We start from the raw sequence: 22,010 nt of genomic DNA on the forward strand, positions 1-22,010 counted from the left end.
TACTCTGCCGTTATCATAAGCCGAATAATTGTAGAGTATAGCTTTCTCTTAAACTCTAACGCCGGAGGCGTCTTAACTCTTTTACTTTATGGTGTCTAATAGAATATGCGGTCGGTAGGCTATCTTTCTAGCACTTACTTATAACCGGCTGCTTAACTATAGGCCGCTGGTACTGCTGTATATTAAGCTCGCTAGCGAACAGTCGGTCGCATAGCTTAGGACCGAGCACTTCGGTATATAGGAGAGGGTTAAATAGCTATAAAGGCGGTTTAGAAGCCGGATAAAGGTTTAATAAACCTGGTTAAAGAGCGTCTCTAGTTTCTTAGGAAAATCTACCCACTATCGCAATCTCTACGGATAGTGCTTATTATTTAGGTGCGAGTTAATATAAATTAGCTATAAATGGGGAGACTTAACCATAAAGTCGATTCCTTATTACGTGATTTAACGGCGCTAATATAGCGAAGTACTTTACTGGAATATGGCTAAGAACCTAAAATAGCTCTATAAGCCGCCCCTTGGTGATAAATAACCGTATAACTCTATTTGATCTATGTTCTACCTAACGTCTTCTATATAATACCGCGGTTTAAGAACCCCCGGAAATGCAAATTAGATAGCCAAAGGGCTATACAAGAGATGATTTAGTAAACTAGGGAAACTTTGGCTTTGTCTATCTGGACGCCTTATTAAAAAGTATTATTAAGATCCCTTACTTCGAAAACGACGATGTAATTCTTATTAAAAGAGCTATATATAAGCGCTTTGACGAACGTGGCGGTAATATAGGGCTTTTACAATATCGAGGGCGTTATGACGCTGGTATTTAGCTTGAGTTTGTAAGTAATTATAATCTCCAAGCTTATCTTTAGGATTATAAGGACAACGTTACTTTAGAATAGCGGCTTTAATAGGGATAAGAAATTGCGGATACAGTCGCTTTTATCTATTTAAACGGCGTAATCTATAGGGACCTGCAATGCTGTAATATTCTCTTAGACCAAGATTTGCATGCAAAAGTCGCCGACTTTAATAGCTTATCTTTAGATGGCTCTGCTCTCCTTATTACTGTAGCTTATAGTTATTAATACCCCAAAGAGCTACTATCGGTGTAGGTAGATATCTTCGCCCTTGGATCTACCCTATATAAGGTGGTAAGTAGCTAGACTCCTTTTAATAGTCAAACTAATAAAAAGATTAAAAAGTTATTTAAAAGCCATTGATTCCCTAACACGGAATACTTAGGTCTTATAGGCCATATTATTATAAACTACTAGGAAGGAAGTTATTACAGTGCAGATAAAGTTATAGAAAAATTTAAAGGTATATTATTTTTGCTAAAAACTTTATTACTAATAACAAGTCTAGAGAGCCGTTAAATTACTCCTAAATCCTTTAACCCCTCCAAAACAGCAGCATTAGCCTTTACGATATCGGCATTTGGGTTGCTTGCGGCGGTCTTATAGGATCGGAGATTAGCACGTCAATATTTACCCTTTATCGGCTTTTGGTCTAAGTAAGGAGTTTCGCTATCTAGTGCGTTTAGGTAATAGTCCCAGATCTTGTGGTCGACCGCGTAGTTACACGTATACTTTTTAGGGAAAGATATATAGTGGCATATCTTATTTACTGTACTCTCGCAGTGTAATTTAATAAATGTTTGTAGACGTTTTGGAAGGTTTTAAGGTAGTAGTTAATATTTAAAATATTTAATAATAGGAAGCGGGGAAGAGATTGCGTGTGCTATAATAATGCTAAAATGTATTCTGAAAATAGGATGGTGTTAAAATTAATACTATAAAAATATAGTTTAATATAAGCACGCTAATGCATATCAATACGTACTATTATCACGCCTTAGCAGATACCCCTCCTTTGCTAGGCAAAATTCCCCAAATATATGTTTATGAAAGCAGAGTATCTTAAAACTTTCAAATTATATACTTTTTTAATAGAGCTATAGTATGGGCCGTGCGCTATAAAAACTTGTTTAAGGAATGTCTTAGGAGAGGAGTAGGGATTAAAGTAGAGATAGGGTAATAGGCACCTGGAATAGGATAATAATATTACTATTCTTCTCCTTCTATCTCTAGCTTTAGATCTTCATTAATAGACATTTTAATTATGCAGGCCTGTATCCTTCTGAGGGTTTAACCTAAAACGGTTTAATATATGGTTAAACTTCGGATAAAGGTCTAGGAACGAGATAAAGAAGGCTTCGCTGCGGATAGTCTATAACTGTTAGCAATATAATTAAATAATTTTTACTTAAATTTTCTTAGTATTTAAATTATAATATAAGGGCCCTTTATTAAATTAATTATTTTTAAGTCTCTTTCCATTTTTTAAATCTTATTAATGATAATATTTCTAGATACGTAATTAATATTAGCGACTTAGTTAATTGAGGTATAAGTATAGTAGGAAGGACGTATGCAAGCCTATATAATTAGATTGTTTATAAATAAGGATCTAAAGCTAGAGAAAAGGAAAGGAAAGGAAAGGACCTTAGATAAGTAGCGCCGCTTAAAGTCTTATCCCTTAACCCATTAGGGCGAGTAGAGGGAAGGCCTATACGCAAACACTAAAATTAGAACAACGCGTAAGTTAGAATTTAACTATTAAATATACCACTACTATGCCTTCTAATTACGCTAGACTTAATATAGACCTTGTTCAGAAGACTTAATATAAGATTCCCCTAAATAAGATGGCGAAAAAAACCCCCCCAAAGCCTTAGCCATTCTCCGAATTTTATATTCCTAAGCACGACTACTAAATCCCACTAATCTAATTGGTAGGCTCTTATTAATAACCTACATACCTAAGTTAACGGGTTAAGGGATATAATCTTCTAGTTATATAACTATAGCTATCTGTTAAGTTCTGCCGTTTTCTACTAGTGCTGTAACAATTAAGGTAATACAAATACCCGATTATTATTACTCCCTTAGCAGATATTATATAATTATATTTAAACTCTAAATTATAGAATATATTAAAAAGTATATGCTTTATATATTTTATAATAAGACTACTTTTTTACTTTAATCCTATTGTAGGGTTAACTATCTAGGATCGTATAAAGCTCTTATGGTTATAAGTACCGAGACAGTCTAATAAAAATTTAACCTCTTTCCTCTTCTTAGCTATATTAATTAAATATACTATACTACCTGCAGGATTAAATAAGACTATTCTACATTTTAGCGCATATATCCTTCCAGTATCTATAGTACCAACTTTATTCCTTTTTATTAAGGTAAAGAAATATTTATAATTAAGCGCGGAAAGCATATAAGGAAGTGCTATATTTCTTATACCTTTATTATTTAGGAAAAGATAAATATTTCTTTCCTATAAATAGAAAATGATAGGAAATAGCCGGATAGCTTTTACTAGATTATTTTATCGATCTAGTTATAAGAACGGAAAAGGCCCGTAGGTTACTTCTTATCCTAGTAGATTGGCAATATCCTATATCTCTAAAGGGTATCTTAGCCGCCGCGATGGTGACCCCAGTTAGTCTAGTACCTGCCCCCGCTACGGCCCTAGCACCCGCTCTCGCTTTTGCTCTGGCTCTAGCGCCTACTCTTACTCTTACTCTAGCTCTAACGCCTACTCTTACTCTTACTCTGGCTCTAGCGCCTACTTTAGCTCTAGCTCTAGCTCTGGCTCTAGCTTTAGCACCTGTTTTTACTCTTACTTTAGCACCTGCTCTAGTTTGCCTAAGTTAGGTAAAGTAAGCTAGGGTAAGCTAGAGATAGATAGTGAATTAGAGAAAGTATTAGAGACTTTAAAGGATAAATATAATGGAGAAACTGTACTTGCATTAGTATTACCGGAAAGTTTTAAGAATAATGTAAGAAGTTCTACCTCTGCCGTTAGGTAGCCAAAGAAGGAGAAATAAATATCTCTTTTAACCGCAAATGAGCTAATATACAATTCTGGCTCCTTCTCCGCTAGCCTATAGATATATCTTAAATAAAGATATTCTTGGTTAATTTGATAAGATTTATTAAAAGGGCGTCTATAAAGGTGAGTTATGGGGTACTTTTATGCATCTTAAGTAAGCGACGAAAGGGGTTTCTATATACTATAGGCTGTGATATCCTTTATAGCATCGCAAATTTTTTATTTAATAACTTTAATTTATGGCTTAATGCGATAGCGCTTTTCTAGGAAGTGGGTTTTAAGAAAATGATAAATAAGCTGCTAGTTAGGACTCTCTTTTTAAAGTTTAATTATCTTTAGCGACGTGTAACTTTGCTTAGATATAAGACTAGCAAATAGAGACTATATACGTTCGCTAATAACTACCTTTAGTTTTAACTCTCTTTTATCCTTAAGGCAGGGGATTCCAGTTAACTATGGAGAGTGACGTATAGTAGCTAGCCACATCGTTTTATACGTAATAGAAAATGCAATAGTTTGAGATACTTTGATAATGTGAAAAGAGCCTTCGGTAAGCTTAATTTTTGCCCTAGTGTTGCGTAAATAGCTTTTATATATGCTGGACCGGAGAGTTTTATTAATATTTATAGGAAATAGGGACTTTAAAGCCTTTACTGGAGCCTCTAGATACTTAGTATCTTCTATAAACAACAGGAGTAAAGGAATGCGTCCCTTAATATTTATAGCGCGTTAGTATATTCCTTTTCTACTATGTCTATCTCTTACTATAGGAAATAACTGACCGTTTTTTATTTGTAATTTAATCTCTTTTTAGTCATAGTTTAAGTATATAAGAGCTAGCAGTTGTATTATACAAACAGTTCTTAAGTTTAGATAATATAGGTAAAGTTCCCTAAGGATCTCTAACTAAGTTATTTGAATATATTCTAGATAATAGACAAACTCCTAATATAGATTAGCTAGCGTCTAGCTGTATAGGAAATACCTAATACCTTATCGCATTTCATTATTAGGATATAATATAAGGTTCCTATTTTAAACGTTGCCCAGAGGCCAATAAACTTTATTAGATTATTAAAAGCTCGCCTTAACAACTTATCCTTCCTTTTAGTTAATGTTTGTATATCTTTCCTCTTGCTTAGTAAAAGCCGATTAATCTAAATATCGTACCACCTATTGTTACGAGACTTATAATAGCGTAAGTTGTGATAAATATCGCTATTATAGAAGGGACGGGAATGGGAATAGTTGGTTTAAAAAGCGTCTTTATAGATATTAGGGAGATTTATACCTAGTTAGATATTTCTTAGTTATTATTTAGGAACTGACTAAAAGAATAGAAGTCTACTGCCCACCACCTTTTATCGGCATTAAAAAATCGCTTCGCTGCCTTAATTTGGTGTCTACCTTCTAGATAAACAAATAATCTATCTCTATAGGAAAGTGTCTTTAGTATGTTAATATACTGTATAAATTCTTCTACTATTATCTCTGACGCCTATAAGATATTATTAATATCTTTATTATAAATTAAGGCTTTTACCTAGTTCTTTAGATTAAGATTATCGCAGCCCTCTATATAAAATGTATTAATAAGATGCTGTATATAGTTGTTATTTACGGTTTAAGTAGGTTGAACTTCTAGCCCTTTAACGGCTAGATTTTTTAGGCGGACTTTAGTAGAACTATAGTAATATCCTTGTCTATCGTGGAAATTATAGTAATCGTTATTTAAATTATCTATAGCTTGTTAGGGTTTCCCCTAGAGGGTAAGAGGCCCTAATAAGGATGCTGTTACTATAGGTAGTTTCTATTTTTACCTAAAACCACTACCCCTAATATATATATATTAAATATTCCCGTTTTCTCTTTATCTATAGTAAGTATATCTCTCTGCGATTATATCTCGTGGCTGTAAATTGCCGGCTCTAATAGCCTTATAATTAGCGATACTAGTCGTTTCCGGCATTTAGTAGATAAACTTCCGAAACCACACTTATAGACACTATTAATAGTCTTTTTTTATAGCAAAACGGGTGGAAATAAAGATACGGCGTTGCGTTTTCTTTTCCCCTATAATAATACTAAAAGAAATTAATCCGGAGGCATAGCAAATATACGTGTAAATAATGCAATAATACACGCAGAACACCCTATATTCTTTGCTAATAGAAATGCTAAAGTTATACTTCCGCCAAAGCAGACACCGTTAACTTGCTATAAAATAACAACGTATCCGCTTATATGGCCATGCNTAAATACCCAAACGGCGCTTGACGTGGCCTTTACCCGTATTATCCTACCACAGTATAGTGTTCTTATAATTTTTGTAAACAACTTTGATAGTATAAACCTACTCCTCGGCTAGCTTGTATAATGGACCGCTTTAAATATTTTTTTAAACCTACCTAAAAATATTCGGCCGAGGCTTATTTTAGTATTCTCTATAAGCAATAAAGCTTATAATTAATAAGCGATGCGAACTATTAGTACGAATTCCTATATCCGGGCGATGTTTCCTTTAATTATCGTTTTTCTAATTAATGAGAAGCTCTCGCCCCTGGCCTGCTTTTGTCCATTAAAGGAGCAGCTTATAAAAGAAATTGACCTTTTTAGGGATGCTCGCCGTCGATCCTGTTAGCTCTTCTTAGCTACTTATCTTGAAGGATTATATTAAGCTTGCTTAAGATATACTATATAAACTATTACTAAAGCGTTTAATCCCGTTATGGCTATAAGAACGTATACAATTTATAACGGCGTATTACTAAACCACCTCCGAAACTTCTTATAAATAGGCGTTAAATATGTTATATTGTACGAAGATATTACCACGTATATTGCTTCGAGCCTCTTTTTAGACGCTTATTCTTATGGTGCCCCTTATAAGCTCCCCTAAATATTAAGTCTTTTTTTCTTACTAAGATATTACAATATTTTCACCTAAAATTCTCCTGCGGCTATATAAACAGTCTTGCCTAAAAGCCTTTAATTTAGTCTATAACGTTAAAGAGCTTGCCTTAAAGCAATTTTAGAAGGTAGAGGAGAAGTTCTGCCGCAATTTCTAAGAACTATAAAAATGGACTAGGGAAAACGATGATGCGTCCTCCGTAGAGTTGTATATAAGTGTGGCTTAATCTACCGAAATTATCTAGTCGACTTTAAAGTCTAGTAAAACGTGCCTTTACTATCTTGTGCGTATCCCGTAATACATACTTAGCTACGGTTATTCAGTATATAATACTTACGTTAAAATGTTTAGTAAAGGTATTCTCGGTACTGAATATAAGTTTACTATATTAGAATGTATTCTTTACAGAGCTGGCTTCCTTACTGCACTAATTAAACTACTAACTTATAGGGTTAGAATTCTTAGTATTAATGGCGGTAGGATAAGGGGGGTAGTTCCTTTAGAGTTCCTTATCCTTTTATAGAAGACTCTAGGTTCCGAATGCAAATTGCAAGATTTCTTTGATTTAACTGTGGGTATAAGCTCTAGTAAGAACGAGATATATTTAATTTAAACAGGATAATAACCAAACTACTAGGAGGATTAATTGTTCTTAGTATAGGTCTCTGCTTATAGGACGTTATATAGTGTAGTAAGAACTTTAAATCTATTATAAGGAGATTTTCCGCAGAGCAAAAGAAAAAGAAATCCATTTTTGGCGATATTAAAAAGCTTATTAAGGCTTGGAGGTCTAACGGCTACTATAATGCGATTGCTCTAGAATCTTTACTAAAGGAGACATTTGGCGATTAATGAATGTTTAGAAACCTACAGCTATTGGGCAAAAAGGTAGCAGTTATTACTACTTTAATTTTAACTAATTAGGCGCACGTCTTCGCAAATTATAATGCGCATGAAACAGGTTTTGGTACACTATATTCCCTTTTTTTACTTCTTTATTAAATATAGAATCCTAATTAAGGTAAAGGATATAAGCGGGAAAGAGAAATTAATATATGGGAAGCGTAAGTATTTCTAAGAATACTTAAAGCTTATACTAATCCTTTTATAAAGCAAGAGCTACCTCGGCCGCTCTAATGTAAGATTTAGCGCTTAGTAATATATTTAAGCTAATTATATAAGTTTATTTCCCTAAGTAGATCTAAAAAATAGCCCTTGCTTAGATGGTGCGCTACTATATAATAATCCAATCGGAATTAGTTTATAGGAAAGCAAGTATATCTAGCCCGAATAATCTCCTAATGTGGTCCTTTTTCTAAGGACTGCAATATCGGATCCTTAGCTAAATACAATATCCCGATTCCTATGCCGATTCCTATCCCAATTCCTACCCTAGGGGGCAAAAAGTATCTATAACTCACTTTCTTCCTATATAGATGGTTAGAAACAATGGCAAGGTATATATAATAGTCTTAATGAAAATTTAAGGGAAGATTACTTCCGATTAAATATTAAAGTAGGATAAGTATTTAGGCTTAATAATATCACGCAAATGGATAACCTATAAAGAGCAGTTTAATTCTAACCCTTAGGAAAGTCTAAACGGGAAGGAGTAGTCTTAGCGCTGCTTATATCTTCGTTCTATCTAAAGTTAAACTGCTTACTATATTATAAGAATGGGTTTTATAGATGCGAAGGAGTTATATATTACCGAAATAACAGTTATGCTATTATATATGCCCTAACTAAGCTGTTCTCGTCTTTCTTAGAGTTTACTAATAAGACAACTAGCGAAAGAGGCCTTTTAGCTGTTTTTAAAGGAGAAGAAGACATCTGCTTATAGTGCCAACGATATAGTAAACAGATTGTTTTCTATATTAGACACCTACGCGATATAATTACTCTTTCCCTAAAAATAGACGAGCTAAACTACTAAAAACTCAGCGGCTTCCTATATAGCGTAGAGTGGTTTATAAAACAATAGAGGCTTAATACTTAGTTTAGGACCGCAGACCATTATATTCCTAGAGCTTTTTTTTATTCTAAATACGATATAACTAGGCTTTAACACCACAAGCGTAAAGATTATAAGGCTGCGTGGCCACCGTTAAAACGACAGCAGTAGGTGTAGTTATTTATATCTGCATTCTATAATTAGATAGCATAATTAATTATAAAATGTCCTATCTTTACGCTCTGTTTGCAGATATGTAATAGAGTATAGCTTTAGGTAGCAGAGCCATATTATTCCCTAGGCTTTTAATTAATAAGACCTATTAACCCAGACCTCTAAAACAATTGTTTCTTACTAAAGGAAACATTCTACCTAAACTTCCTATTGCTATTAACTCTGGAAGTTTATTTCCAGCTTTGCCCCAGCTAAAGGCCTTAATTCTATAGAATGAATCTCCTTGGCTAAAGTACTGTGAGATACTTAATAAAGACTAGGCAGGCGCGTATGTAATTACGCACAAGAATAACTCTAAATTTATAGCAGTTGTAATTAAACGGAGACCTATAACGCACTAAAGTCGGAACTAGATTACGCTTAAACCAGTAAAACACCCAAACATTATTTCTCTTGAAGAAGCTTTTATTTCCTAGGATATTTACTTAATTTATGAGCATTTATATATTAATGTAACGCTAAGAGAAATTCGAGCAAGCCCATTAATTACGTTTAGAGATTACGAGCTGGCTATAATTTGTAAAGAAGTAAGTTTTAAAGGCCCTTTATATTCTTTAACTTATAAGTTCCTTAGGTTTTAACTGGAGTTTATTTTATTTACAATAAGTTAGGTATTTAGTACGGTCTTCTAAGTATAAAAAACGTTCTTATCTTATAAACAGGAGATATTAGGCTTAGTACGTTTCTATATAATACTCTAAAGCTTGAACTAAACCTAGAGAAGTAAATGTTAGCGATAGTATGTTATAACGGAGCCTCGATAAAGCAGCTGATATTAGAGCCATTGGTTTAATATTAATTGAGCTTATTAAGCCCTTATCTAGTTTTTTAAATGCAGGTTCCTTAGCACCTATTTATTTAGACCAATAGACCAAAAGCGCTTTCGAATTCTGGAAGAAATTAAAAACTGTACCTATAGTAGAGCTTCTACGGGTAGGGTATCTAAGCAACGTTTTCTTTACCGCAATTAATAGTAGTAGGACGACTTTCTTTAAAAATCACCTGGACTAGCCTATCTTATACCACATGCCATAACTATTGAAAAGTATCATATTATAGATATTAAAGATAACGAATTATAAAGCTATTTATAGTATAAAATTAAATTAGTATAAGCCCCTAAACAAAATATATAAATATAAAATTGTAAATATATATGCCTTATGCTAAAGCTATTCCATGCCTTGTAAAGAAACCATTAATGGTGTTATAGGCTAGTTAGTGATTATTATGGTATATAAGGGAATTTATAAGGTAGAGGATATCGCTATTATGTGATCGTAGGGAGTTCTGCCGTTTTCTGCCAGTGCCGTAATAGTAAGTTTAGTAGTTTTTGGCGGGGAATTAGGTAGGCAGCCTAAACTTTTAACGTAGTACTGTATGCTATATATTCTATATATATAATTGATTTGGTTATCTTATTATTTAGCAAGTTTTAGTTAGACTATATAAGGCGTACCTAGTTGTATATTACTGTTCTATAGTGTACTATATATAGTATACTACATCTACCCTACTACTTTACTCTTCTTCTGTTTAGAGGAATACTTTTAAGTGTTAATTAATGAATAAGAAAGGATTTTGTTCTGTCTTTGCTTACTGTCCACCTTTTAAGAATATAATACTTTTGTGGAAGCCTTTAATACCAGCTCTAAAGTCCACGCTCTTTTAAAGTTTTTCCTATCTTTTCTTTAAAAACCTTTGGAATCTGGCTCTATACTAATCCATCCTTCGCACATAGAATAATTAGCAGTTTATCTTTATAACTAACCCCCTTGCTAATTAGCCTAAGATAGTCAGCCCGCGTATATTGAAATAATTTCGGTAGGATAAAAATCCTTAGCAGCCACATAGACTAAGGGGTAGGAATAGTCTTAATGATAACCGATATATTATTTTTTATAGTTACTTAATGCATATAGTACTACGTAAGTAATATAGCCTTTTAGCCAGGTAGCTACCCGGGCGTGTAAGTTTAACCCCTTTTAGCAGGCTTTTGAAACAATTAAATTTAGATAAGATATTAACTTAGAACCCTTCTAAAAATAACATTTAAGGCGCTAATTGGAGCTATAAAATATGAAGATGCCACTAAAAGGAGAGATAAAAATGTGTATTATAATCTTATTGTTAAGGACTTTCTAATAGAAGCGACTTATTAAATACGTATTTAATTGGGCAAATAAAGATGGCGGCTTCGCGTTAGTGTTGGGAGAATAAGTACCACTTTATTATAAAGAGTTAGTGCTATAAAAGAGCTTCTTAGATTGATTTCTTACGTTTTTTTAATCTGCCAATAAATATTGAAGAGGAAGAATAAATACTACTATATTACGAAGAGTTAGTGCTATAACAGATTTTTATATTAATTTCTTACATTTCTTAGCCTGCCTATAAACAATAGAGAGCACGAATTAAACTAATAGTAGCTAGTACTAAGAATTGGTTTTATAAGCTTCCGCTGGGCGGATTTCTGTAACCCTAGAATAACAATCTCTTTAGTATAATAGTTAGATTTATTAGAACTTAGGGAACTAACTTTAAGTTACCTACTTATTTTGTGTTGTAAGCTATTCTTTATACTCGGATATATTAGAGTTTATCTATAACCCTAAGATTAAACCAATACTAGTGTCCTAAATCCAATAACTGTGTATGCTTTAATATTCTAGGAAATTAAGGGGACTCTTTACTATGTCTAAAATAGTAAGGTAGTAGGTTGTTATAGTAATCTAATAATTATCAGTCCATCTCTTTAGTGGTGTTATTAATATTTAATATCAGTATAAGGCCATATTGATATTAATATTTAACTTAACGTCCCCCCCTACATGGCGTAAAACCCCCTATACCGCAAAATATAAAGGGCACTTTAACTTTAAGCGACTATAACTCTGCGTACACGCTAATATTTACTATAATTCTATATAAGTTATGTGTTGCAGCTACTTTTATACATTTAGAACCTCTTTTAATAAAAAATTATATTTATATTATCGCCTTCGCGCCTAATGTATAGAGAGCCTTAAATTAGAGCATAACAATATTCCTTCTCTAAAGCACTACTGTTAAGCTCTTAGTACTCCATAATACTTATAAACAGTCTTATCTAAGTCTTAGAGACTTACTACAATGCTAGAAATTCATTATCAGCTTTATATCTACTATAGCGCGCAAATTTATACACAATTACTACCCTAGTTAGTACTTCTAATTAAAGCAGTTTCCAATCCTGGCTAGTGCGAAATAACCCCGCACGTTTAATATAATTATCGCCTATATAATTTACTTATATTATCTAGTAAGCTAGGCTTATAGCTGTCGGGTATATAGCTATGTAAAGACTTAGTAAGAGGGCCGATCTTAGTCCCGCAGCCTTGCGATTTAACTTAACCTTGGCTACTATAAGCCTCCCATTAACTAACTCACTCTTATAGATTTGCTACCTTATTATTGAGGTGGCGTTTCCTAGATATTAGCGCGGTTAAAGCTATGATCTACTTTATAAAGAAGGTAAAATATTTACACCTAAGTAAATAAGATATACCAAGCGTATAAGCCAATCTCAATAAATAAATACTCCTAAAAACCCCCTCTCCTACCTATACCTCCTAATCGACCACACTACGAGCCTCTACCTTACGTGCTTCCGCTAGTGTGTTGCTAATTAAGAAGCGCACGATACTGGAACTGCCTTATAGACTTAACGTATTACAAACTATTAAGAGACTAACTGTTAAATAACCGATTCACACTCGCCGTATTTAAAGACATGGACTGGCGAGCTAAGGTGCTAGTCTAAAACTATGCTAGCTACTAAAGGATCGATTGTAATAATTACACTTATACTGGGGCGAAAGCTAAGGACTTATAGTGCTGCTAAAGAGCTTAAGGACTGCTAAACCACTAGTTATACTCGTTGCACTTATACAATAGAGCGTAAGCTAGGGAGCTAAGGTGTTGGTTAAGAGCTTGCTGGCTTTAGAATAAGCGGTTATAATTATTGCACTTATACACTAGAGCGTGAGCTAGGAAGTTAAAGTGCTGGCTAATAGCTTGTTGGCTGCCAAATAATTAACTATAGTTGTTGCACTTGTATAATAGAGAGTGAGCTAGGGAGTTAAGGTGCTAGTTAAGGGCTTACTAGCTGCTAAATAACCAGTCGCGTCAAGAATCTAATAACCTTAACCCCCTCCATCCTGCCTCCTTTAACTTCCCCTTAACGCACTCTACCGCCTTCTTTAATATAACTATCTCCTCTATACACGCTCCACTCTCAATATATTAAGTCAACCCATTTAGCGTAGAGAAGTGCTTTATTGCATCCTATACTTTTATTTTGCTAAGGGACGACGGTATAAGGGACAGTAGATAGTGGAACATCTTTGGTGTATAAACTAACGAAGATAGATAACTCTAAAGAGCTTAGACACTATAGAAAGCCTTACGGTTAGAATATAGCGGACATAAGATTTTAAGGACAAAAGGAAGGTGAGAAGACTATAGTTTAGTAAATTGTCTAGGAGTGGAAGGGCTATTAATACTAGTGTTAGGTGTAAATATGATGCTCCCTATTAGAGGCGAAGAGGAGTACTCCATTCTAAGTATCTCTAGCTCTATCTCTACTAGGACGCCATTGTTATAGGTAATTAAATAATTAATATCCTTTTCTTAAACCGCCTTATTCAATTTCTACTACATTATCTTTAAGCGGTAGGACCCGCTCTTAAGGTAATAGAGTAGTGCCAAATGACAACTAAAGCGCTTTTTGCATTTCTTATAAGCTATACATTAGATATTGCTAAGGGGGCGGTAGACTACTAAGGACTAGTGTTGGAGTAGAGCTATCTCGTTAGCGAACTCCTGGTTATACTCTTTGCACACACGCTTATAGCGCAAGGAAGGAGTATGGACTTTAGTAGTAAGATGCTGTTATAAAGCGGGCTTGTTAGCGAAGTTTTAGTTACAGTTATAGCAGCGGAACTCTATTACGGAGGCCAAGGAGCGCAGGTTATAGTCCCTATAGAAATTGTGTTCTATAGACCTTTTAAACGCTTAGAAGGGTGCGTAGCTAGTAAAGTCTACCTAGTTATAGATAGGGTAGGGGTTGGAGTAATATATAGAGTGGTAGTTAGCAAGGGCTCCGGCATAAGGAAAGAATTAATCGCATTCTTTATAGTATAGTAGGAGTGATCCTTTGCGTATGGAGTCCTTATTATAGGTTAAGGAAAGATGGGAATAGACGGCCTAGTAATGCTATGTGAGACTGTTCTCCGTACGGAGAAGTCGATCGCAGTTCTAATATTAAAGGCGACGTTTAATTATCTGGTGCTGTTTAAGTGCATTATAATCGCATAAAGGCATTTTAATATAAGAAACTGCAGTGACGAACATTGAATTTAAAGTTTAGAAAGAGTAGAGTAAAGACATATTAGGTCTTATTGGAAACCTTTATGCGGTATAAGATATACCTATTCCACTTCTTAACGCCTAGAAAGTTCTAAGTAGGGTTTTAGTTTGGATTAGACGGTTCTTAGAAGAATAAGATCCCTAATAAGGTCTAAAATAGGACCCTTTGCTTAGTATGTTGACCGTATAGTTACAATCCCTATTAATAATCACGGATAAAAATGTCTTAAAAATTGATAGGTGATTCCTTTTAAATTAGATGGCCTTTTTACTGGCGCAAATATTTAATAGAAATATATTCTAGATAGATATAAGTAGAGGTAATAGTGTAGTAGATATCTTGCTTTATATAATTTGCTATTAGCGTATAAAGATAACAATCGCCTATAATACATATTATGCTAATCTAGATTGTCCCCTCTAACTAAAGAGTGCTAAGTAGCAAACTAGGTTCTGTTATAATCTTGCCCTACTTTTTCTAAACTATAAGAATAAGGATCTTCTAGCTGTAAGTGCTATATAGTACGGTCAATTTATATATCCCTTCCGCTAGTGTATTTTATCCTATTATTATTAATAAAAGCTAGCTAATAGAATTAATAGGAATAAAGCTCCGTGATTATACCTGTTTGCGTATAGTCTACCTCTTATAGGACGTTACTAGCGGAAGGAATGACTAAGTAGCGTTTTCTAGATGCTAAGCCCCGCTATATATGGCCCAGTCATTCTATTAATTATTTTCTTCTATATTTCTATTAAATTGAGTATATCTTAATAAGGGCGTAGCCGGAGCAAGTCGGCCGCCCTCCCTGCTAGTGCTAGTATAGTAAAAAGAATCTTTTTTGTTATATAGCTTAAATTACTTATATAATTTAGTGAGGTGGCTATAGTAGGAGTTTTGCATCTAAGCAGTAAAGAGGGCTTAAAAATATTTTTATTATACTATCTATCCTAACTACCTAATACGTATAAGTTTAAGTTTTTAGGTACGTCTTATGCCATACCTCTATACCCTTATTCTTCGCTTTTTCCAGAAAGTAATAGTATTCGCTTGCTTTGCCTAAAGCCACCTAAAGACGAAACTGCACCTATAAAATGCTAGCTCTTTAACTACTCTTTAAATGGATCTAATAGAGGGCCTCCTTAGTATAAGGCTTTATCCTATATATAGGGCAATCTGGAGAATACCCTACCTATATTTATAGATAAGCATTAGTTTAACGTTACGGAGAACCTTTACACGGCGCTCCGGCGTCTTCAAGATCGCTCTATTAAGTGGATATGGATAGATGCTATTTATATTAACTAATAGGATTAATAAGAGCGGGGGCATTAGGTTAGGTTTATGGCGAAGATATATAGTAGAGTACACCGTGTAGTTGTCTGGCTTGGAGAGGCGGTAGATAGTAGCGATCAAGCGTTAGAAGAAATACGCGCACGGAAGAAGTGGTTAAATTCTTTAGGCAACGAAATGATTTAGCAAGTAGTGCTCGCGCTGCTTTAAAGACCTTAGTTTCGCCGTATTTGGGTAAGAGAGTAGACTCTTAACAAAGTTAGGAGATTTTATTAACAGTAATTTAGGTACTTTAGGAAGTTGCCGCAGCTTAATATATTCTAATTATATATAACCTAACGGAGATTAACGGGTACAACTTCTGCTTAGGCTTGGAATTATTATAGATTTTCTACTAAGCTCGTTTAGACTTATATAGCCTTATCTGTTTAGTAACTTACCTAATAAGGCAAGCTAGGTTCCGGCCTATAGTTAGAGTCTATTAATTAGATATAAGTTTTTTAGCTATACGTCCGCTAGGCGAGCTGTTAGATATATTCTATACCTATAAAGCTACCAAGCGTTATAATAAGGTGTATGCCTTGCTTAATATAAGCTCTAACGCTCTTAACGCAGCTAACTTATTACCTAACTATAAGGTTCTATAGAGAGAGGTCTTTTAACAGCTTATTAGGTTTCTTCTATATAAGCCGGTATCTATAGAGACTTAGAACGATAAGGAGGTAGCAGTAATTAAAAGCTAGGGCTGTATTCTGGGCTAAGTGTCCTCTATAAAGCCTTGTTCTGGGTAGAGTGATATATAAAAAGTGTATATCGTTTCGAAAAATACATCTAGGTATTTGAAATACATAGGGGAATAGAGCGCCCGTTTAATTCTCCACACCTTAATAAAACCTATCCGGTAGGGTGACCTGGTTTATCTCCTATAAGGGGCTATTAAACCCACTATTATTAGAATATGCAAGTACCACTTTACCATTATTATAATTGCAGTTACTCCTTTAGAATATATCTAAATAGGAAGTAAAAATATAAGATGGTTAGAAATCTTACAATCCGTAATAATTTTCCTACGAGATTTTCTACTTATCTGGGACTGGGTAAAGTTCCTAGAGAGGCCTAAAAATCAAGAAGAATATAAAACCTTGTTAGAGGTAGACGACCTAGTATAGAAACAATTAAAAGCAGAGTTGGAATATTATTAGGCGGGGCCCGCCGGGTTAGAGAATATAGTACTAGTATTAAAAGACTTAGGAGAATTTAAAAAGGTAGAAGAAAGGTTTTAAGAAGCAATAAATAGTTATAAAAAAATGTTTGGAAAGGAGCATGTATATATACTAATTAGCATAGTTAATCTGGCGTTGACGTACAGGAATTAAGGGCGGTAGAAGGAGACCGAAGAGCTGTTTATGCAAGTAATAGAGACGAGAAAGAGGGTATTTAGGGCAGAGTATCTAAACACGCTAACTAGTATAAATAATCTAGTATATACCTAGAAGTCCTAGGGCCGCAGTAATAAAGCTATATCTCTCTTAGCTAAATACTATAAGCTACGAAAGCGGATCCTAGGATCCCGTCACCCCTTTACTTTATCCTCGCTTAGGGTTTTTAATAAGTGGAGAATTGTTAATTAGAAGTCCGTGCGCCGATTATAGAAAAAAAATAAAAAGTTTGTCTATTAAAGGTGGCTCTAGGAGCCCTTATATATATATAAGGTAAGTAGGTCACTAGTACCCTAAGCTGGTCGTTTAGTCTCTATAGCCCGATTAATAAAAATAGAGCGAACTATATTAGAATCTTAAATTGATAATAGGTAGGGCAAACACTTCCCTTTTATAGAATATATAAGTAGATTTAATTAGCATAGCAGCGTAAAACGCGTAACCTACTGCTAATATTCTTACTAATAACTATTTAGAGTAAGTGGGATATATTAGCATTTAAAATAGATCTAGAATGGTTATAAAAGCAGTTTCTGTACTATAAGTCGCTACTATAAGTAGGGAGGGCGGCCAACCCGTACTGGCCATACCCTTATAAAGGTCTACTAGGATATATTTAGCTAGCTTTTAGTAACGCCTATACCCTAGGGGTATATAGCTATAATAGAATATATATATATATATATACGTAAAGGACTTTTTAAGGTTGATAAATAGAGAATATAGAGTAAGTAGGCATCTAGTTGGCGTTAGAACTAATTGTCTTAGGTATAGCGTTATAATAATAATGCTGCCGTTACTGCTCGGTGTTTAGCTTAGCGCGGTTGCTAAGTTAACTAAACTGTGCCGGAACTCCCAAACCCTAACTAGTTCTCGCGACTACTACCGCTTAACCTTATAATGTGGACCTTCCTATAGTATAACACACGGCTATGTCTACATTGCAGCCTCCTCTAAAAGACTATTAGCAAATTATACCCCCTTTAAGCTTTATAGGCGTACCTTTAACGCCTCCGCCAACTAACGAGAAAGCCTTTACGTAAGCTTCCCGAGTTATCGCGCTTCTTAAAGATATCCAAGCTAGAAGACATATTAAAGAACACCTATAGACGGAATTTTAGCTTACGCGAGGAGAGTATAATAAGATAGAGCGTTAGCTTAGACGAGATGAGTCGCTATTTAAATACGTTAAAGACAAAATATAGTATATGGACTCCGGGAACGATAGAGGCGGCTAACTAATAATTAGAATTAGGTAGATATAACTATAACGGAAGAAAGCATTAACTAATCGTCTATATGCCAACCGGCGTCTATAAGCTCTTTATTAATAGTATTAAGAACGCGATTTAAAGTTAGCTAAAAGTGATTCGCAGCGGATTAGATAGGGCAGCCCTTTTTACACAGAAAGTACGCCTAGCCTAATTAACTAAGATATATTTTCTATTTAACGATATTCCGCCTAGTATAAAGTCGAAATACGAGCCGGACGCTTTATTCTGGCATAATAATGCAATACCCTAGTATTATAATTAAAGTTGCATATTTGTAGAAGAGGAAGAGGCTAAGCTGGCTAGCTAAAGATTATCCCTAAGTCTCTTTAATTAGTGGTAGTGGTTATAGTAGCTTCTTAATAGCTGCCTGAGTAGCTATAACCTCTGCTAGTAGTAAAATTAGAGCTTAAGGCTTTTCCTTTACTATACTAACCTCCTAATTATTAAATGTTCCTTTCTATAGAGGTCCGTATGGGTGCTAAAGACACTTATATATCTATTCGCAATTATAAGCAATAATCCTCTAATAGAATTTAGGAAGCCTTTTAAGAAATAGCTCTCCTTTTCCCTTTCTCTATTATAGGCGCTTTAAGCCTTACTTGCTGCTACGGATAGATTTGGCTACTCTTTCTTATATAGAGCTTCTTTATAGGTTAAAAATTGGCGATTAATGGGAAGATAAATCAAATTAAATACTATATCTATGTCGACCTTGTAAAATTCTAGCCCATGTACTATACCTTGCCCTTAATATATTTGAATAGCGATTCGTCCCGCTTAAGCCAGCGTTTTAACCCATCGTATTCCTCTTATATAAGCTGAAATTCTATTTACGGGTGTTGCTTAATGTGTTTTTCTACTTCAATATCTTTAAAAAGCGCGCTGTCTCTTAGGAGCTTGCGTAAAGGCTTTCTCATTAATTAACGGAGGCGTTAAAGGCATACCTACGAAGCTTAAAGGTGGTGCGATATAATAATGGTCCTTTAAAGAAGTCTGCGAGGTAGATATAGCCGTATATCATATTATAAGTTAGGCCGCATTGCGAAGTTTAATAGTAATAGTTGCTTGGTTAACGTTTAAGTTAACTTAGTAACTGTGCTACTTATCCGCCTTATATAACTTATAGGTTAGTGCTTAACTAATAGCGGTAAGCCTATAATAGTTCTTCGTTCTAACACTACAGCTACCTACTATAGTTGCTTAATGTTAAAGTACCCCTTATATTTTGCGGTATGGTGGGTTTTACGCGACCTAGGGACGGATATTAATACTAAATTCTTGCTAAGCCTCTATATAAATATAAGGTGCGAACCGCGTATAACTAAGGCCTCGGCCAAAATATACGCCTAGACGTCGCCTAAAATGGATACCTTATATCTTGGCCGGATACCTTACATCGTCCCTATATTATGTATAATATAGTATATATCTCTAATACTTAGTAAAAGTTATAAAACTGGCTATTTTTATATATACTCTTTTAATAGCCAATATATTTTAATATTAAACATATTATATTAATATTAAACGTTTAATATTTAATATTTAATACCAATAACGCCACTGCATCTTTCGTTAACAGTATATTAAAAGTCTATTTTTAGTCTTAACGGCTTGGTTATAGGCATGTAAGAGTATATATATTAGATAACGTAAGAGTCGCAATAGATTTATAATCACTCTCTCTCTTTTTAGCCTTATATATAACGGCGCTATCGTATATTACCTACTAAATTCTGCTATATTCTGCTAACCTGCGATTAGCTCGCCTAGAGCTAGCGCCTTAGCGGCTTACCCTATATATTTGTTTATATTGGTTCTAGCAACCCTCTTTCCCTTCTCCTTAGCTTAGTATCTTCGTAATATAGCATTCTATAAGCTTCGGTTTAGAAGTATTTATATAAGCTATAATATTATAGCGATGGGAGCGGGATATGTTACGGGGCAATTACCTTTATAAGTTTAATATTTACTAACTTAATGCTAGTTGTTACAGTACTAGTAGAAGGCGGCAGCTATAATAGACGTTATAGTAGACGTTATAGTAGACGTAGGGCTTATATAACTCCTACGTAACTAGGGATTGTATATAACTCCTTACGTTACTACTTATCCTTTCCTTTCCTTTTCTTTAGCTTTAGATTCTTGTTTATAGATAATCTAATTATATAGGCTTACGCGTCCCTTTTACCGTACTTATACCTTGATTGACTAAGTCGCTAATACTAGTCCTTTTTATATAAGGCTTTAATTGTATCTATATAAATAAGAGAGCACGCGAGTTGGTCTATATGCGGGGAAACTAGTAGCCATTATTTTAAGTGCCTACTTGGTGTATATCGAGCTTTAAAGTAAGCTAAGAACTCTCTTCCGTAATTTGACTACTATATCTTCCTAAAAATAATCTTAAACAGTAGTGGAGTTACTGGAGTGTTAGAATAAAGGAGGAAATAGAATATGTATAGTTTAGTGTTGCTCTTAGCTGTTCTACCTAAAACAGCAAAGTTAGATCCTCACCAGATGGTTATATAAGCGTAATGTGCCTTAGTAAGAACGGATATATCTTTAAATACGCTGCGAGCTTTAAACTAATTTAGATCTACTAATTCTTACACTTTGCTTACTATTATGTATTTAATCTCCTACCTTTTTCCTACTGCTATTCTGTTTAGGTAGGGGCTTATATACGCTTGGAATAAATAACTTACGGTAGTTTCTAACGGAGTTTTTATAGGAAGTAATGGATATCCTCGCGGATATGTCTTTCGTAGTGATTTGGGCTTCAATGATAATATAATAACTTATCTTTTACCACCTTTAGCTTCAGAAAGGATAAGGGTAAATAGCTTAGATCTTCTATATGCTCTAATATAGAGAACCGCTAACTAAACTATAATATTTCCGCGACTTAATGTATTACTAGGAGCTTATATAGCTATAAAGTACCTTAAAAATGGATATGTTATACTACCGTAAACCTAGCTGGGTAAGCTAAAAGCAGGTAAAACAGTTTATGTATTTAGTATATCTTAGCTAAGTAATAGTAAAGTATTAGTAGACGTCCTATAGTGGACATCTGACAGTATTAGCGGTAACTAGAGAGGAAAACTATTAACTATATAAAATTTCAATAATAATAGATGTTATTAAATTAATAATAGTAGCATATCTATAACACGTTAGAATTAATTTCCTAACCCTATCCCTAGCTAACTGGGGTCTACCTATAAACAATGGTGCGAGACTAATCTATTAGTACCTATGGATCTATAGGCTGGTTCTATGTATACTATATACTAGGTTTAGTAGTGGCTAATAGAGCCTAGCGTACTAGGGTTACCTAGCGGTAAAGATGAGTATTATATAACATACTCCGACCTTAGTATTGTTGCTAGCGTACTTTAGGATAGCCCTTTAAACCTACTTCCCTAGCAAGACCCTTAAAGTAATGCTGTTCCTAATTTCTAGTTCCGTATAGCATATACTACCAACCCCCTCTTAACTGGTACTATTGCCTCTTTTTTATCTTAGTCGGTAGTTTCTAAATAATTGTAAAGGTAATGTTATGATATATATC

General features: G+C 34.3%; 3 protein-coding genes across 3 annotated transcripts; all 3 read left to right on the forward strand.

Moving 5' to 3' along the window:
- Positions 1-656: 656 nt before the first annotated feature.
- Positions 657-1,088, forward strand: K441DRAFT_545745 (uncharacterized protein; the record flags this gene model as incomplete). The annotated part of the gene is made up of 2 exons (XM_067642827.1): positions 657-822; positions 922-1,088. Coding segments are annotated over 2 exons (333 nt in total), but the record flags the coding sequence as incomplete, so codon positions are not given.
- A 16,017-nt stretch (positions 1,089-17,105) lies between these two features.
- K441DRAFT_545671 (uncharacterized protein) lies at positions 17,106-17,351 on the forward strand (the record flags this gene model as incomplete). The annotated part of the gene is made up of 2 exons (XM_067642822.1): positions 17,106-17,201; positions 17,223-17,351. Coding segments are annotated over 2 exons (225 nt in total), but the record flags the coding sequence as incomplete, so codon positions are not given.
- A 3,785-nt stretch (positions 17,352-21,136) lies between these two features.
- K441DRAFT_545017 (uncharacterized protein) lies at positions 21,137-21,307 on the forward strand (the record flags this gene model as incomplete). The annotated part of the gene is made up of 1 exon (XM_067642790.1): positions 21,137-21,307. A coding segment is annotated over one exon (171 nt), but the record flags the coding sequence as incomplete, so codon positions are not given.
- Between the last annotated feature and the right edge of the window lie 703 nt (positions 21,308-22,010).

This window comes from Cenococcum geophilum (assembly GCF_001692895.1).
Source record: "Cenococcum geophilum 1.58 unplaced genomic scaffold K441scaffold_8, whole genome shotgun sequence".
NCBI lineage: Eukaryota > Fungi > Ascomycota > Dothideomycetes > Gloniales > Gloniaceae > Cenococcum > Cenococcum geophilum.